At 42.3% G+C, this 17237-nt stretch overlaps 1 protein-coding gene across 4 annotated transcripts in view; it reads left to right on the top strand.

Moving 5' to 3' along the window:
- PTPN2 (protein tyrosine phosphatase non-receptor type 2) overlaps positions 1-17237 on the top strand; it is a 76291-nt gene that overhangs the window by 47834 nt on the left and 11220 nt on the right. For all 4 annotated transcript variants that reach the window (XM_030836527.2, XM_030836528.2, XM_030836525.2 and 1 more), the window contains exons 5-7: positions 4388-4525; positions 11432-11641; positions 12824-12976. In XM_030836527.2, the coding sequence (XP_030692387.1) occupies positions 4388-4525; positions 11432-11641; positions 12824-12976 (501 nt within the window). The remainder of the gene's footprint in view (positions 1-4387; positions 4526-11431; positions 11642-12823; positions 12977-17237) is intronic.

The following is a 17237-nucleotide window of genomic DNA, read 5'->3' as shown; positions in this document are numbered from 1 at the left end:
ACTGCCTGTAATTGTTAACTTATAAATATTTTCTTATTTCTTTTGGGATATTCATTCATTAGTTTTGGCCTTTAATTGCTAAAGGCTAGTGGTCAGGGTGATTCTGACCAGAAGAGCTAATGTATCCTTTTCCTTTTTTACCTTAAATATTTAAATAACAATTGCGGACCACTACCCTCCAAAATATAAGTATAATGGAGCCAGTATTGGCTAGTAGTGGTATTTAGATCTTTGGAATCTGTAGGCTTTATCACAATCTTGACAATTTATTATTATCAAAATCCTGGAAATTTTATGAAAGATTAAAGTGACAGGTTTCTAAAACCTTTATAAATTACCATTGGCTCTTAGGTCACAAGGCAGTAAGTATGGAAATGTATAAATTCATTGACATTTGAAGTGCAGTCTAAACCCAGTGCTAATTAGTGGTGTGACGTTGGGTAAGTCTTTCAGCTTCTGTGGCTTTAGGGTCCTCTTCTGTCAAACATGCAAATTGGAAAGTATTGTCTGTCAGGTCTCTTTCAGCCCTGAGGTCTTAGACTACTCTGCTTTTCAGGTTCCTGATTCTTCCTTTTTTAAAAAAAAAAAAGATTTAATTTTATTTATTTTTGGCTGCATTGAGTCTTCGTTGCTGCGCACGAGCTTTCTCTAGTCGAGTGGGGGCTTCTCTTGTTGTGGAGCATGGGCTCTAGCCCTGTGAGCTCAGTAGTTGTGGCACATGAGCTCAGTAGTTGTGGCACATGGGCTCTAGAACGCAGGCTCAGTAGTTGTGGCACATGGGCCTAGTTACTCCGCAGCATGCAGGATCTTCCCAGACCAGGGATCGAACCCGTGTCCCCTGCATTGGCAGGCGGATTCCTATCCACTGCACCACCAGGGAAATCCCTCTTCCTTTTTTCTAAATTAATAGTTGCCAGTTTTCAATGGTGGTGAAGGTTTTTCTAGTCTGTTTCAGATCTGAAGTGGCGTTAACATACCAGAGTATCCAGCAATGTCAGCGTAGTCGTTTACACTGGTTTTCGTGCTTCAAGTGATGGGGGCTCTATCAGTTGGGACATTTTGAGCAGCGTTGCCAACTAGAGGATTATAAGTGTCATCCCTCATTCTGCAGTATAATTAGTATAATAAAAAGATAAGACAGGGCTTCCCTGGTGGCGCAGTGGTTGAGAGTCCGCCTGCCAATGCAGGGGACATGGGTTCGTGCCCCGGTCCGGGAAGATCCCACATGCCGTGGAGCGGCTAGGCCCATGAGCCATGGCCGCTGAGCCTGCGCGTCCGGAGCCTGTGCTCCGCAGTGGGAGAGGCCGCAACAGTGAGAGGCCCACATACTGCAAAAAAAAAAAAAAAAAAAAAAGACTTCCACCAGAAATCATATTTACGGTGGTTGGATCTAGAGTCAGATTTAATTGTCTGGGGGAAGGTCACCTTGTGGGTGGGGGCATAATGTTTGTCAGCGTAATGATGGTGGCAGCTGTTGCTGGTCGGTGTTTAGCTCCTTAATTAGGGGATATAAAATAGTGACATTCCAGGATCTCTTGTTGGAATACTTCTATTAAAAAAAAAAACACAACCTCCCACTCTTGTTACTTGGCCACTTTTATTTATTATTTTTTTAATTAATTAATTAATTTGTTTATTTATTTATTTATGGATGCGTTGGGTCTTCATTGCTGTTCACAGGCTTTAGTTGCAGCGAGCGGGGGCTATGCTTCTTTGCGGTGTGCAGGATTCTCACTGCAGTGGCTTCTCCCGTTGCAGAGCACGGGCTCCAGGCACGCGGGCTTCAGCAGTTGTGGCACACAGGCTCACTAGTTGTAGCTCACAGGCTCCAGAGCGCAGGCTCAGCAGCTGTGGCGCACAGGCCTAGTTGCTCCACGGCATGTGGAATCCTCCCGAACCAGGGCTCGAACTCGCATCCCCTGTGTTGGCAGGCAGACTCCCAGCCACTGTGCCACCGGGGAAGCCCCTTGGCCACTTTCAAATAGGAAAAGCAGTTTTCAAAAGGAGTTGATTCCCTAGTGTCCTCAACATGTGACCACTTAGGTTTTCTTGGTGTGGGGGCAGGGCGGGAGGGCATCAGGTACTGTGAAGTCACGGATTCAAACATCTTTGATTCATTTCACTCCATGGCAGTTATTATCCTTATTTGTAGTCAGATTGCCCCTTCACTGGCCAGCAGGAAGCTCTTCAAGTTGGGCCCTGAGTTCTTTTACACAGACCCAAGAGTCTTCATAGCTACTTGCTGTCTGGAATGACTCCATTATTGCAGGCTCATCTTAAACTCTTGTGTAAGAATCAGCCATTTCTTTAAGGGGCCTTAATTTCTTTCAGTGGTCAGTGGTATTTCAGGGTCACAACAAAAATAGGGGTGTTTGTTGCCACTGGGTTGGTCTTTTCAGTGAACAGAGCTAAGGAAAAATATGTTTCTGTGTTAAGATAACACAGCGCTAGTGTTCATACTGATATTTCTGATTCAAATTTAGGCCTATAGGGGTTGGCCCAAGCCTTTCTATCCTTTATATCTGTTACAGTGTTTTCCATACCATGAATTCTGGTTCTCAAAGACACTAGTGATATCAAATATCTTATAGTGACTCTTTTACTTTGTCTGATATTGCACACAGAAAATAGTCATAATAACAAAATCAACTCCATCACCAAAATAACTACTGAAAAAAAGTTTAAAATGTTTTGTTTTTCCCATTCTGTTTTTTTTAAAGTTGTACTTTATGTACATTGTCAGAGTTTATAGCACATTATACTCTGTCCCTTATGCCCCTTTTGTGTTAAGTCTGTATATGTTGAGGTGTCTCTCCAGTCATTTTGTCTGTAGGTTATACTCCAGAGGATCCTGAGGAAGGACTCATGGGCACCATAGTCCCTGATGTCTTACGTGCCAATGACAGTTCATCTGCTGGCTCAGTGCTTAACAGTCAGTTTGGCAGAATATAAAATCTTTGGCTCATATTTGCTTTTCTTTGAACAACTTAAATGTATTACTCCATTTTCTTCTGGCATTACAAATTACTGTCAAAGTCAAATGGACATCTGCATTTCCTTTATTAATCACTTATTCTTTTTACCTATGTTACCCAAAGGATTTTTTTCCTTCAAATCCCAATAATTTTACCAAAATATTTCTGTGTTGGTCATTCTGGGTCAGTTTGTCCAGGGGCATAGAGTACTTTTTCAGTATGTGATTTCAGACATTTTTTCTTTCTTTAAAGAAAAATTTATTGAATTATACTTGTTGACATTTATTCTGTTCCCTTGCTTGCTTTGGTGTTCTTTTCTTGGGTCCTCCTATTATGCATGTGTTAGATTTTCTTGCTTATTTTTTATGGTTGTCACATTTTCTCTAATCCTATTTGTCTCTCTCTTCATTTCTTTTTTTATTTTAAAAATGTCCTCCTTTTTCTCTTAAGGCATCATCTGTTGTGTTTAGTCACATCTCTTTTCCCTAGTTTAATTAATTAGTCTTTGTTGATGAAATGTGTTCTGTTATTTCTGAATCTTTTTTCTTTTCTGTCACCTCATTTCTGAGTTGTTCAAATTCTAATTTATGCTCTTTCACTTCTTGTGCCATTTTTTAAATGTCTTTAAGCTGACCTTTTGAAGTGTCAGCTCATAGTATTCATTTGTTTTGGAAGCATTTTTATTGTTTGTTATTTGTAGCTATTTGTGATTTCGAAAAGGAGAAATGGCCATATTTTACAAGGATGTTTTTCTGGTGTTTTTTCCTAATGAAATGACTCTAGCTCACCTTACCTCAGCCTGCTGGCCTCATAATTTGGCTTTTGGGAAGATGTTTTTATTGTCACAAATACAAATTCCATGTCAATAGTTCTGCCAAAAGGTAACAACTCTAGGTAAAGGGAGCTTATCTTCTAATTCTTTCCCCGACTTAATTTTAGTAAATAGGTATGTAATGTTATTTCTAGATATGTAGTAGTATTTAGTAGCAGATTAACGGGTATTTATGGAAAATACTTGTAAAATAAAGCCTTTTCAATACTGTTGGAAGGTAAGATTCTTGTAAGAGTTTGATATTTATAGAAAAATAGTGTGAATGCCAGTATGATGATAAAATATACGTTACCCTGCTTTAGAAATGACTAATTGATTTTCATTTTATGAACATGATATCTGTTTATGGGTTTTTTTTTAGTGTATAAGTTAGAGGAACATTTTACAAACCTGCTTTTGTAAGATGTCAATCTTATTAAAATACATTAAACATCAAATGTAGTGTGACTGTTCTTAGATTTGGGTACTTGAAAAATATATAGCGTGTGTGTGGTTTGTTTTCCTTTCCAGCTTTTTATGGTTTCATTATGTCTATAAACTAAAAAAAGTCATATGCATTAACCTAAATTCTTAAATTTAGGTTAAATGTGCACAGTACTGGCCAACAAAGGATGACCGAGAGATGCTGTTTAAGGAAACAGGCTTCAGTGTGAAGTTCCTGTCGGAAGACGTGAAGTCCTATTATACAGTCCATCTGCTGCAGTTAGGAAACACCAATGTAAGACTTTTCATGCCCAAACTATGGGGCTTTATATGATGATTTTAAGGATTATTCCTTGTTCTTAGATATGAAGTTTGCGGCAGTCCATTCATTTCAATAATAACCTATAATAGTGTACAGCCATAACCTTTTCCTTATAGATTTTGTTCCTATATGTGGTAGCTCTCTGAGGACTCTCAAGAAACCTTAGAAACTAAGAATTTTAAAGTTCAGGTAAATATTTGAGGATTCAGAATAACTTACTAAAATTAGTCGGGGATTAAGAGAGAGGGCTTTAGAATCAGGCCAACCTGGATTCACATCCAGCTCTGCTACTTAGTGTATCTGCTCCCAGACCTCCTGAAGTCTGTCCTCTTCTGTGGGATGGAGATGGTGGTGCCTCCCTCTCAGGGCCGTTGTGGGGTCGGGTGAGGGTGTGTGTGCAGAGGCACTAACACAGACCAGGTACCCTGTAAACGCCAGCTCTGATACTTACTACTGTTGAGAGTGTTGTTAATTCAAGGGATTAGTCACACGGAAATTTGTCTTTATTGAACTGGTGAAAATGGTGAAGTAAATTTACCATATGGTCTCAAGAACATTTACTTGGATTTTTTTCCAGAAATATAAGACTCGTTCCTGGTACTTGGTTGAGATACAGGTACAGGGTGGGTTGTGAGCCTGCTGTTGTCAGGCTGAAGATTGAGATACTTCTCCCCTCTTCCCACTTACCTCTTTGCCTTCTTTGGTTCGTAATTAGAATAACTAGAAAATATGAAATAAGAGTGATTCTGAGATGCTCTCAGAAACTAGAAAAACTACAAAATAGGAAAATGTTTGCCCAAAAATGGCTTCAGGAATGTATCTAGTCTAAAGTGAGATACTGTTTTAGTTAACTATTAAGTGAATTGAGTGATTAACATGTGATCATTAACCAAAAAAAAAAAAGCTTTGTAGTGAAGGGAGATATATACACTTTTTAGATATGCAGAAGTACCTTTTATGGTTGATCTCCTGAAACACCTCTCTGTTTTTTATTACGTACTATAAGTACAGATGTGTGCCGAGTGCTTCGGGCCAGGTCCAGCTTCCATGACTTTCATAGCTAAGCTTATTATGGGATCTCTTAGGTCATCCAGGGAGGAGGCTTCTTTATGAATCTCCTCACTGTATTTATTTTGCACCAGTGATTCCAAACATACATACAAACATACATACATTTGCATGTATCTTAAGCTGCATTGAAATACATCAGCTACTACTTGGTTCTGGGTTGTCCAGTGCTAATTCCCAGAAACAGAGCTGCGTTTCCATAAAGTTCTCATGGGTCTTGGAATCATCTTCTCATGGTGTTTACTGATCCCAGGTACCTCCTCTGCTTGTGGCATTAAAATTGATTTAGAAGGAGGTGGGCATAGGTGTTTTTCTCTGTCCTGAGCATTGATTACACCTCAAATAATAAGATAGAATAACTTTTGTATTTTCTTTATCACTTTGCAAAGTATTTTCACATATGTATCATTTGTCCTACAGTCTTCCTAAAATGTGGACAGAGTAAATATTCTTAATATCCCTGGTTTTCATACTTAAAAAAAAATAACCTGAAAATCCATGAGGTTAATGGATTTTTTTCCATAAATAGATTACTCAGTTAATAAGTGATAAACCAGAACTCAAATCCAGATCTCCTAACTTCTAATGAGATGGGACCAAGTCTTTTGAAAAAGATGCTGATTGTTGTAAAGGAAGATCCTTGGTTCTAAAGTTTCTGAAGTTGAGGCCGCCCTGGGAGCAGGCCAACCCCTACGTTTTAATTGCTGGCAATTGTGTGATTTCTTACTGACCTGGGTTCAGAGTACACCATAATTAAATAGCAACAGTTTATGTTCTATTTTACAATCTTTAGTAAAAGCTAGGAGTGTTAGAAGAATAAAGTAGCGTTTCAGTAGGAGACACAGAATTGCATTTGGTTAAGTATTTAGACTCAGGAACCACGTGGCCTGAGTTTAAATCCGAGCTCTACCACTCCTGGCTGTGTGACTGGTCCCATTATTTAACCTCTGTGCCTCCGTTTTCTCATCTGCAAAACGAGGATGATGATGCACCTGCCTTGTAGGGTTGTTACGATGATCGAGTGAATTAATGCTCTGACAGTGCCTCAGACTCAGTGTGGGGTCTCCTGTTGTCAGCGGCTCCCTTGGAGTTGGGAAGGGCTGCAGGAGCCAGGGCAGTGGAGGACGCGCTGCAGGAGAGAAGGTGATGATGAAGTAGGGGAGGGACAGCCGGCCTCACCTGCAGGTCTGGGTGGAGGTTCCTGAGTTTCAGAGGACCAGGTTGCTTCTAAAGGAGTCTGGCTGTGCCTTTTAACAGATCTGGGGCCAGAGCTGCCTCCTGTCAGGCCCTGCTCCATAGAGACTTCATGTCTGGTGGGCAGTAAAGCACCAGCTGCCCTTTCCAGCGTCGTGATGAGAGCTCAGAGTTTGAACTTCTGGCCCCACGTGAAGAGATTCCATGTCTGCTTTTAAAAGGGGCCTTGTGGCTTAAGCTATGAAGATAGTTTTGAGGGGCTTTTAAAATCCCAGGTCATCTGGAGAACTTGTCTTTTGGGCTTTTCTGTTTAGTTGGCCTTCACCATTTTCAGTAGTGTCCTCGACCAGCTTTATGTGTATCAAGTTCCAGGAAGGCTGTTTTCATGCTGAGTTCTGTTTCTCTGCCTCTAGATTTGCCCAGAGCAGGGTTAGATGCCACCCGGGTGTCCTCCTCTCCTGTCTGTTTATGTCCTGTGCACTCTTCTGTCCAGCTTGTGCCCATTTCTCACTTCGGTCACTTAATGTACCTGTGATGCATTCACTCCTAACAGCTAGGATCTTCTTACGCTTCTCTTCATAATTTAAATTTTACCATTTCCCAGCTTGTGCAGCACTTGCGCATGTGTACATTTTGACACCATAACAAGGTTTTCAGCTCCCCATGGGCAGGGTCCTTACCTGTTGCCCTTGTACCCCCTCTGCATTTGCACCAAGTACCCTGTTCACCACCCCACACCTGAGTGCTTGTCCTGAAACACGGCTTGGTCCTTCCACCGGGGTCTGGGAAGCCCTTCCGTGGCCAGTACAGGAGTCCCCGGCCGGCCCGCGCCTTGCCTCTCCCGACCATGCCTTGGGCGTTGCCCTGCCCCCTGCTTAGAACCCAAGCCCCTTGCCCCCTGCCCTGGTGCTCTCCTCCCCTCCCCACCTGGGAGTTCCGGTCATCTTCCAGAGTGAGTTATGGTGACCACGTATTTAACACGGCCGGTACGGGATCCTGCAGGAGCTGGTGAGGGACTGGACTAGGGCAGTGACCTCAAGGGAGGCGGGGTCGACAAGCTTGCTTCTCTCCAGGTGGAGCGGAAACACAGGTGAGGAGGTTGGAAATGTGGAGAGGTTACAGTTGATGGGAGCGGATCAGGGGCCGCGGTAAAGGCAGCAGCGAGTGTGTCATTTTGTCAGAGATCACCGCATCTCTTCACATGCCACCACGTGCAGGTGTTGCCTTGTTTACCCTTCACAGCAGCCTTGTGAGATCAGTACTTTCTTAAACCCCATTTACAGGTGACGGAACTGGGGCTTGTGAAATTCTTGGAAACAATCTTGCTACCTTCTTTCTGTGCCTAAAGTGTGAAAATTGGGCCTGGGGCTGTAGAGCTGTATAGATTTTTAAGTAATAATTAGAACATTTATAGTCTTACTCATATTGATAACAATTATAGTTAACTTGTATTTGAATGGCTCTAGACAGCGCACACTTAAATTACCCCCAGGCTCTCAGCTCTTGTACCTACTCAGCTCATAGTTTAGCTTCCTGGCCTCCATGGACCATGAGCTTGTCATCTGATTCAAAGACGTTACATTTAAAATTCTTCAAATAAATGTAAATGAGATTTTGCCCTAAGAAGAATGGTGAACTGCTGACATCTTTGTGCAGAGGGTGGTGTCCATGATGTAGTGCCTTATGGAGAAAACTGGGCAGGTGTGTGCAGACTGGCTGGAGTGGGGTGTGAGGGGTGGCAGTGAGAAGGGACGGAGCTGACTGGTTGTCACAGCAGGACTGAGGGGCTTGGTGACCGAGCAGGAGGGAAGGGTGAGTCTGCTGTTTGAAACTAGGAGTTTGTCAGAAACTGTAGAGTCTAAATGTAGAGACTGTTTGGAATAAAGATGAATTTTGTTTTAGCTCTCTATGCTTTGGAACCCTTTCCCCCCATTCTCGTTTTTTTTCCAGCATGAAAAAGAGGGAAAAGGTATCCAATCGTTCATATAAACTTTTTTTTTTCTTGCGGTACGCGGGCCTCTCCCGCTGTGGAGCACAGACTCCGGACGCGCAGGCTCAGCGGCCATGGCTCATGGGCCTAGCCGCTCCGCGGCACGTGGGATCTTCCCGGACCGGGGCACGAACCCGTGTCCCCTGCATCAGCAGATGAACTCTCAACCACTGCGCCACCAGGGAAGCCCCATATAAACTTTTTTTTATACCAGAATAGTAAACATATGGATCTTATTACTTCTGTGGCCCTTTGGGAATTATGTGATTTTTGTGAGCTAAGTTTTTTGAATCTTGTTTCAGTAGGAGTGAATTAATACAAAATTAACCTCTAAGAAGTTCTTTAGTCTGGTCCTACACGGAAGAAAAAGATGGATTTTCAAAAATCTATTCATGAGAAAGACTGTATTATACAGTGGTGAGCATTTCTGGAAACTGGCTTTGAGCATCCCAGACAGTGTGACCTGAATTTGAAAGAAATAAAGAGGCCACTAGTCTTGAGCCAAAACCATATAAGCAAGTAGTTGCCCAGGATTGTGGGGTAACTGTAGGTTTTGGGCCAGGAGGTGATGCATAGTTGAACCTACACTGTATAGGCCACACCCTAGGGAACACTTCCCTGGGAGCAGGGCCCTGGCACCACCCCTCCTAGGCCTGGGACCTCCAGCAGGTCCACCTGGACCTGGCTGAGGCCCATGTGGACCAGGGCTGGGCCTCTGTGCATGGTCAGCACAGCGTGGTGACTGAGGACTGCAGCAGGGCTGCTGTCGGGGGAGAGGGTTAAAGACACCCACTGGAATCTGAGGCCCCATTTAAAGGAAGATGCGGTTGAGCTAACCGTGTGCCTGGGCTGATGGAGGAAAGGACTTAGGACCCCAGTCCTGTGTGGGTATCAGATGGCTGCCATTTACGGTTTTCTAGAAGGAAGCTACAGTTTAGCCTCCTTAATTTGGAATGTTTTAAGCACTGTTTTTACATACAGTAAGATACAATCTTTTTGATGTATAGGTCTGAGTTTTGACAGTGCATTCGTGTCACCACCTGCCCAGTCAAGATAAAGAACAGTTCTGTCACCATCCCCTAGATACACACACGCATGCATGCGCATGCGCACGTTCCTCATGCTGCCTGTGTACAGTCAGCCCGGCCCCACTCTCAGCTCCTGGCTACCACTGGGCTGGTTTCAATTCCTATAATTTTGTCTTTTCCATGCTGTCATGTAAATGGAATCGTACAGTATACAGCCTTTAGAGTCTGTTGCTTTCACTTAGCATAATTAATTTGGAATTTAAAAGGAAATGTTTTGAATTTTAATAATCGCAATGAGCATTTTAATTAGTAATAGGAAATCTTCTAGTGCCTTCAGTGTACTGAGAACCTATGGATCACAGTGTACTTGGAATTATGAAAGCTGGATGTCAAGAAAAATTAGTCACTAAATGCGTATAATTAAAAATTTTTTTTAACTTCTGCACTGTACTTTATCAGTGCTGTACCTCATATAACTGAGTCTGGGACTTAGGAGTCTTAATCTGTACTGAAAAAAGGGAAATATTGTTTTTAAAAAAAGAAAGCTAAGTTTAATTTTGTAAATTTGTATTGAAAGGTAGATGCTGTAAAAGTAACCGTTAAAAAAATCAGGGTTTTTTATGCTGCTTCTGTGGCTCCTTCTTCCAAAATAGTCCTGTAATTAAAGCTGAAACATTGTGCAAAGATGTGTTAGCGGTTGCCGCTCCCTCTGTGAATGAAGAGCAGAAGGCAGAGAAGTGCTTCTGGGGGCAGAGGGCCTTTGGCAAAAGCCAAGGAACGTTTTCATAATGAGTTAGTCAGAAATAAAAGTCGTTGAGAATGTCCAGGAAGTGGTGGTGAGTGCCAGGCAGGCTTTACGAGACAGGAAACACTTAGCATGTTGGTAAATCATGTTCGCACATCAGCAAAGCCGTGTCAGCAGTTCTAGATTGGAAATTGTTACCATGGGGAAAAGCAGCAATTAGGAGAGCAATTTCAGTTAAAAATGTAAAGATTGTTTCTTTAAATTAATTCTTGAGTTGTTCCTCTGTGCCTGGATAGCAGAATCTAAAAGATAACTCATATAATGGGGAACATTATATTTTTTAAAACTTTGAAATTCTTAAAAAAGAAACCATTAAAGAATGTAAAATTAAACTGGTAGAGATTTAAAAAAATAGAACAGAATCCACTCATCATGATGTATGAATTAAAGAAAATCCTGGCAGCATGTATGGTGCAGGTCAGTGGTTGGGAACCCAAGTGCTGCTCTAATCCTGCCTCTGCCATTTTCTGATGTGTGACCTTGGGTGCATTACTTAACCCTTCGCCTCAGTTTTCTCATCTGGAAAATAGGTTTTAATAGGATTGTTGTATGGGTTGAGTTAATACATAAAAAGCCTAGAACATGCTTATAAAATAATAAGTGTTACAGAAGTGTTAGTTATTATTAATATATTCCAAATTCTCCTAAAGAAAATCTTCCCATACTTGTGTATGTGATTATCAAAAACCAAATGAAAAATCATGGTACATTACACAAAACACATCTTTCTTCAGTAGACTGTTAAAAGAAAAAACTCAGAACTAACATTTCCCCCCTTGATTTTCACTTTTTAGAGTGGTGAAACCAGAACAATATCTCACTTTCATTATACTACCTGGCCAGATTTCGGAGTCCCTGAATCACCAGCTTCATTTCTCAATTTCTTATTTAAAGTGCGAGAGTCTGGCTCTTTGAATCCTGAACACGGGCCTGCGGTGATCCACTGTAGTGCCGGCATCGGGCGGTCAGGCACCTTTTCTCTGGTGGACACTTGTCTTGTTCTGGTAAGTGACCTCGTTTCAGTCTTCTGTACCTTTTTATTGTTTCCACTGGCAGAAGTAAGCTCGACTGTCAGGATCCCAGAACTGTGTTTTTCAAACTTGAACTTCTGCCTTCTTTTAGAAAAACCAAAAACTCTCATTCACATCTTTTCAGCTGCCTCTTGCTGTGACTGGTGGGGCTGCATCCAAGATAATTCTAGAGCTCTCGAAGGAGACTTTTCCTGGTAGCTTTTGTTACCTAAATGATGGGTCCTCTCCCCCGCCCTTCTTATTTTTCAAACATCAGTTGGTAGATAATATTGAATTCTTTCTTGCCTTAGTTTCCTTATTTACAAACTGCAGAGAGTGAGAGTCTCCTCCCAGGACTGTCATAAGAATTAAGTGGATGAGTGCATTTAGAACACTTTCTAAGCCCTCGGTGAGTGTGGGTTTTAATATCATTCGCTGAGGTTCCTGTTGTGCCTGAGGGCTGTGTTCTTTCTCCACCAGCCTTCCCAGCCCCAGCCTGGGTACCGGCCTGTGCCTTTCCTCCCTTTAGGTTGATGGGAGGGTATCTTAGCACGTCTACTGTGTTACCACTCTGCCTAATATCCTATACTTCAGTCAAAAGCGGCTTGTTATGTTAACTTTGACGTGTTTAAGAACTCTAAGCATCTGTTCTGTTAATGGTAAATACTAAAACTGGATCGTGTGTTTCCCTGTTCCCTGCCAAATTTAACTTCAACAGCTGTTCTCTTTTCTGGTTGGGGTGGGGGTGTGTGGATCCAGCCCCAGCTGGTGCAGCGGCCCCACGGTGTCCTTGTGGGTCTGGCTGTTTCCGCCTTTCTGCTCCAGCACCCTCAAGTGGCTGCCACACACAGACGTGAAGGCGCCGAACGAAAAGATTTACTCCTGCCAAGACGTTCTTAAAAAAGAAAGGCACTAATCTCGATGTATTTATCCTTACATTAAGCCAGAATGGGCCATAAATCCTCCCTTCGACCAACCACTAGCCAGAGTGAATGAGATTCCTGTTGGTTGGAGCCAGCTGTGAGTTAGCTGAAGGGCCAGGAGTCCTCCCTCTGCTGCCTGGATGGGGCAGACGGGCAACCTGTCCTAACTTGCTCTTAGCGGTTTTCCTGTACTGCTTCTCTTTCCTGGACTCCTAACAACAAAAGGCTTGAATAATGTTTACCTTTCTTGCAGATGGAAAAAGGAGACAATATTAATATTAAACAACTGTTACTGAATATGAGAAAATACCGAATGGGGCTGATTCAGACACCAGATCAACTCAGATTTTCATACATGACTATAATAGAAGGAGCAAAGTTTATAAAGGGAGATTCAAGTATACAGGTAAACTGTGTATCAAATACGATTTGCATCACATAGCTGCACTCTGTTTATGCATGTGTCTTCTCCCTTCCTTCCAAAAAAGCATGTTTACATTAATGTGGTGAATCCAGCTGGCCCCTAAGATTGTAAAATGTATGCCCCCCTCCTCCTGTGTACCTCAGCCTCATGTTAAATCCTGCCTGTTACTCAGAAGCCCGAGTGGGGACACAATTTCATTAAAGAAAGTAAGGTTCCTTGTAAAGGAGGGTTTAAGCATTTCATCATTAAAATAACCAGAAAATTTAGCTACTTTTGCCCCATTAAAAACCTGATCTGGAGTTATACAAGAACACTTAGTTTATATCATAGGTATTTCATCTTTTATAACAATGAGCAAGCAACTTGAGTACTTGCAGCAAACGTAATGAAATTTCAGGAGAATGTTATTTTTCTCTGGTTGGTGGCTGTATTCTCATGAAGGTATTTTTATTCCACATTTGTAAAAGCTAAGTTAAAAGACTGATTATCAGAAATCTGTGTTTATGTACTAACGTAACATGTGAAATAGAAACAGAAGTAACAACAGACACCCGTTTCTTGTCTGAACTGATCATATGGAATTGGACATAAGCAGGTGGAATTCTTTATTTTTCTCTTACATGAACCATTTGCTTCCTCTTCAGCTTCTGTGATTACTAGCCAAAGCAGGAATATTCTGAATAAGCTCTCCTTTATAACTGAGATCACACCATCTGTCAAGATGGAATGAGATATAAGTAGTTAAGTGTTGTATGGATTACACAGACATTTAAATATTCTTAAGAAATTTTATTTATCAGCTGACTTTTTTGTTCTGATCATTGGTGTTATTTTAACTATTCAAGACAATCTATTGTATTTATCAATAAAAATTTTAAGTTTTATTTAAAAGGTTCCCCCCCAAATCTTTAGCATTATAGAATATTTTTTTTTAATTAATTAGATTATTTATTTATTTATTTTTGGCTGCGTTGGGTCTTCGTTGCTGCGCCTGGGCTTTCTCTAGTTGCGGCAAGCCGGGGCTACTCTTCTTTGGGCTTTTCATTGCGGTGGCTTCTCTGTTGCAGAGCACGGGCTCTAGGCGCACGGGCTTCAGTAGTTGTGGCACGTAGGTTCAGTAGTTGTGGCTCACGGGCTTAGTTGCTCCGAGGCATGTGGGATCTTCCCAGACCAGGGCTTGAACCCGTGTCCCCTGCATTGGCAGGTGGATTTTTAACCACTGCGCCACCAAGGAAGCCCTCTAAAGAATAATTTTTAATGAAGAGAAACGTCAGTCTGTGAAGTGCTTGGTATGTGAAGATTAAGCCCATGAAGCACGAGACCCTCTTCCGACGTTACCTCAGATGTTCAGGATTAGGAACAGGTCTCTCTTTAATCTCGGCTTGTGTCTGCCAGTTTACATGCAGAGGTTTTCCCCACACACTTCTGTTGCTTCCTTGCTAATTTCCTGGCTGTTCTTACAGACTAACTCTATGGAATGTGTGCTGTCCTTTGGATACTATCCCTTGCTCCACCTTAATGTTTTTTCAAGTTTTGTTCCTTTAGTTTTAGAATATATATGTGCTTCCTGTGCAGATCGTTTTCCCCACAGAGGTGAGTTTTATGGACGGGCTTTTGTGTGGTCCCTATTGTTGTGACAGTGCAGTTTGTGGCTCGGAAGAACTTTTTCTCCCCCAGTTTATCTGGTGCGGTGTGGCCATCAGATCTCTGACTCAGCACCTTTATCCCTCATTCAGACAGACCCAGGCGTCCTCTGCCTCCGTCCAGATGGGATGTTGGAAATGTCTGTATTTTTCAAGTGCTCAGGATCAGAAAGCCTGTTACCCTTTCGGAGGGCTCAGTTTCCACAGAAATGATCTTAGCAAGGCTCTAATAATTTATATGGTGCTGTGAAATTTTTAAAATTTTAGATAATTGATTAGTACATATTGAGTATAAAAGAATTCAGAGAATGTGAAAGTATATCATTTACAAAGTAGAAGTCCTCGCTAACTCACCCCCCAAATATGTAACCATTGAGGCCTGTGTGTATTCTTCCAGGACTGCGTGTTTATGCATATGGGCTTGTTTATTTTATGTAGATATTTTCTCCTTCTGGAACCCTGCTGTCTAATGCTGGAGCCACGTGTTCTGTTGAGTGTTGAGATGTAGCCAGTCTGAATCAAGTTCTGCTTAAAGTATAAGATGTACAAATATAGGGAGAAAAAGTATAAAATATCTCAATAATTAAAAAAATGTTGATTATATGTTCAAATAACAATATTTTTAAATGTTGAATTAAATAAAACATCTTGTCAAAATTCATCTTTTTTTAAAACGTGGCTGTTAGACATTTTTAAAGTTATATATGTGGCTCGCATTACATTTCATTGGACAGTGCTATACTAGAACCTTAGCTTAGACCAGAAGTCTCAGAGAAATAAATTTCCCTGAAATCTTAAATCATAAAACTTTATTGTTACAAAGATCTAGAGTTACTTTGTTAATGTGGATACCCCAAACTGCATGACTCTGTCCCATGTCCCAAAAAGTGTCTCATAGGACATACAAGGATGTGATAGGCAGTTTATGGACTTGTCTTTCTCTCCATACATCTGCCTCCTCCCCTTTGCCTCTGATTTTTGGGGAAAATTAATATTTGTAAGAAGAAAGAAGGAAGCTTTTCGAGTGTGAGTTGATGGCAGTGGGGTGAGGGATGCCATCTTTCCAGAAGCACCCATGCTGTGTAAGCTTCATCTCTGGTTCTTTTTCCTAAAGGGGGCCTCTGTCTTCACCTTCAGTCTTAATCTAGATTTACGGGATACAAGTGGTGTTTTCATTATTGGCTACAGTTTCATGTTAGTTTTCCTGTGAAGATTTCTGGCATATGTGGATTTAAAATGATTTAGAACCTGCCAGGACAAAGAAGAGCTGTTAATATTCACATCTAAAGTGACTGTTGGGCTTCCCTGGTGGCGCAGTGGTTGAGAGTCCGCCTGCCGATGATACAGGGGACACGGGTTCGTGCCCCGGTCCGGGAAGATCCCACATGCTGCGGAGTGGCTGGGCCCATGAGCCATGGCCGCTGAGCCTGCACGTCCGGAGCCTGTGCTCCGCAACAGGAGAGGCCACAACAGTGAGAGGCCTGCGTACCACAAATAAAAAATAAAGTGACTGTTATCTGAAACCAGTAACTGTGTTTGTGATGATAATCACATATAATACACAACTAATAAAGTTATAAGTAAATATATACTTTTAACAAATTACAGTGGGTTTCGAGTTTAAATACATCACTTTACAGCTCCTTCGAGGGGCTTTCTTCAGTGAGAAATGGGGGTGGGGGTGCGGATGGTGTGGGGGCATTGGTCTGTGAGTGCGGTTCAGCTGAGTGTGCAGTCGGGGGAGGTGAGCAGCCCCGTCTGCTCCAAATGGGAGCCGGGGGCAGTGCTGGGTCCCCGGCCTCGCGGTCGGCAGCACCGGCAGCACCGCCGAGGCAGGTGAGCCTGGAGCCTGCTTGCCGGGTGTGTCACAGGGGAGGCAAAGTTGAGTGAGTTTGCTGCCCAGAGACCTGGCAAAATGACATTGCCCTTTGTTTTTTCTTTTTAAAATTCACTAGCATTAAATCTCTCTTTCTCCCCCACCCTCCTGCTGACTCTTCTTGTTGACAGATTCTGGATTTGTTGCATATTCTGGGAAGTGGTCCAGTAAGACTTGGTTTTTGGCATCATCTTGTTTATTGACATTGTTGAGTTTTGTCCAAGTATAAGGCCAAGTTGCTGTAACTAGATCTCAATGAAGAATTGACCAGCATGCATTCTGGAGACAGTTAACATTTTTGTTGGATACTTAAACTATCTGGTGTCTGACACTGATGATTATTTCCGAGATACAGAGCCTTGTGAGGGGTTCAAATTCCGACTCTGCTACTCGTTAGCTGTCATCTCATTAGTAACAACAAGTCCCAAGGCAGGTGACAGTCCTGTTTCATTGGAGGAAGATAGGCTGTCTCTTCATCTTGGTCTGAATCCTGCCTGATCTGAAGTCCAGGCGTGCTGAGGAGTCTTCCCAACCCAGTGTCCAGCCAACTGCCTGGGCTGCTGGTGTACCTGGTGGGGACAGTCAACTTGAAGGCCTCTGGCACTGCAGGAACCTGCTGGGAGGTCTCACCATTGGTTCTCTGCTAAACTGGACAGTGGCAATGAGCAGGGCACACTGGGTCACGTTCAAGGGCCATCTTGGTCACTTTTCCAGAGGCACATGC

Source organism: Globicephala melas, chromosome 13 (assembly GCF_963455315.2).
Source record: "Globicephala melas chromosome 13, mGloMel1.2, whole genome shotgun sequence".
NCBI classification, from domain to species: domain Eukaryota; kingdom Metazoa; phylum Chordata; class Mammalia; order Artiodactyla; family Delphinidae; genus Globicephala; species Globicephala melas.
This window is presented reverse-complemented; position numbering and strand designations above follow the sequence as displayed.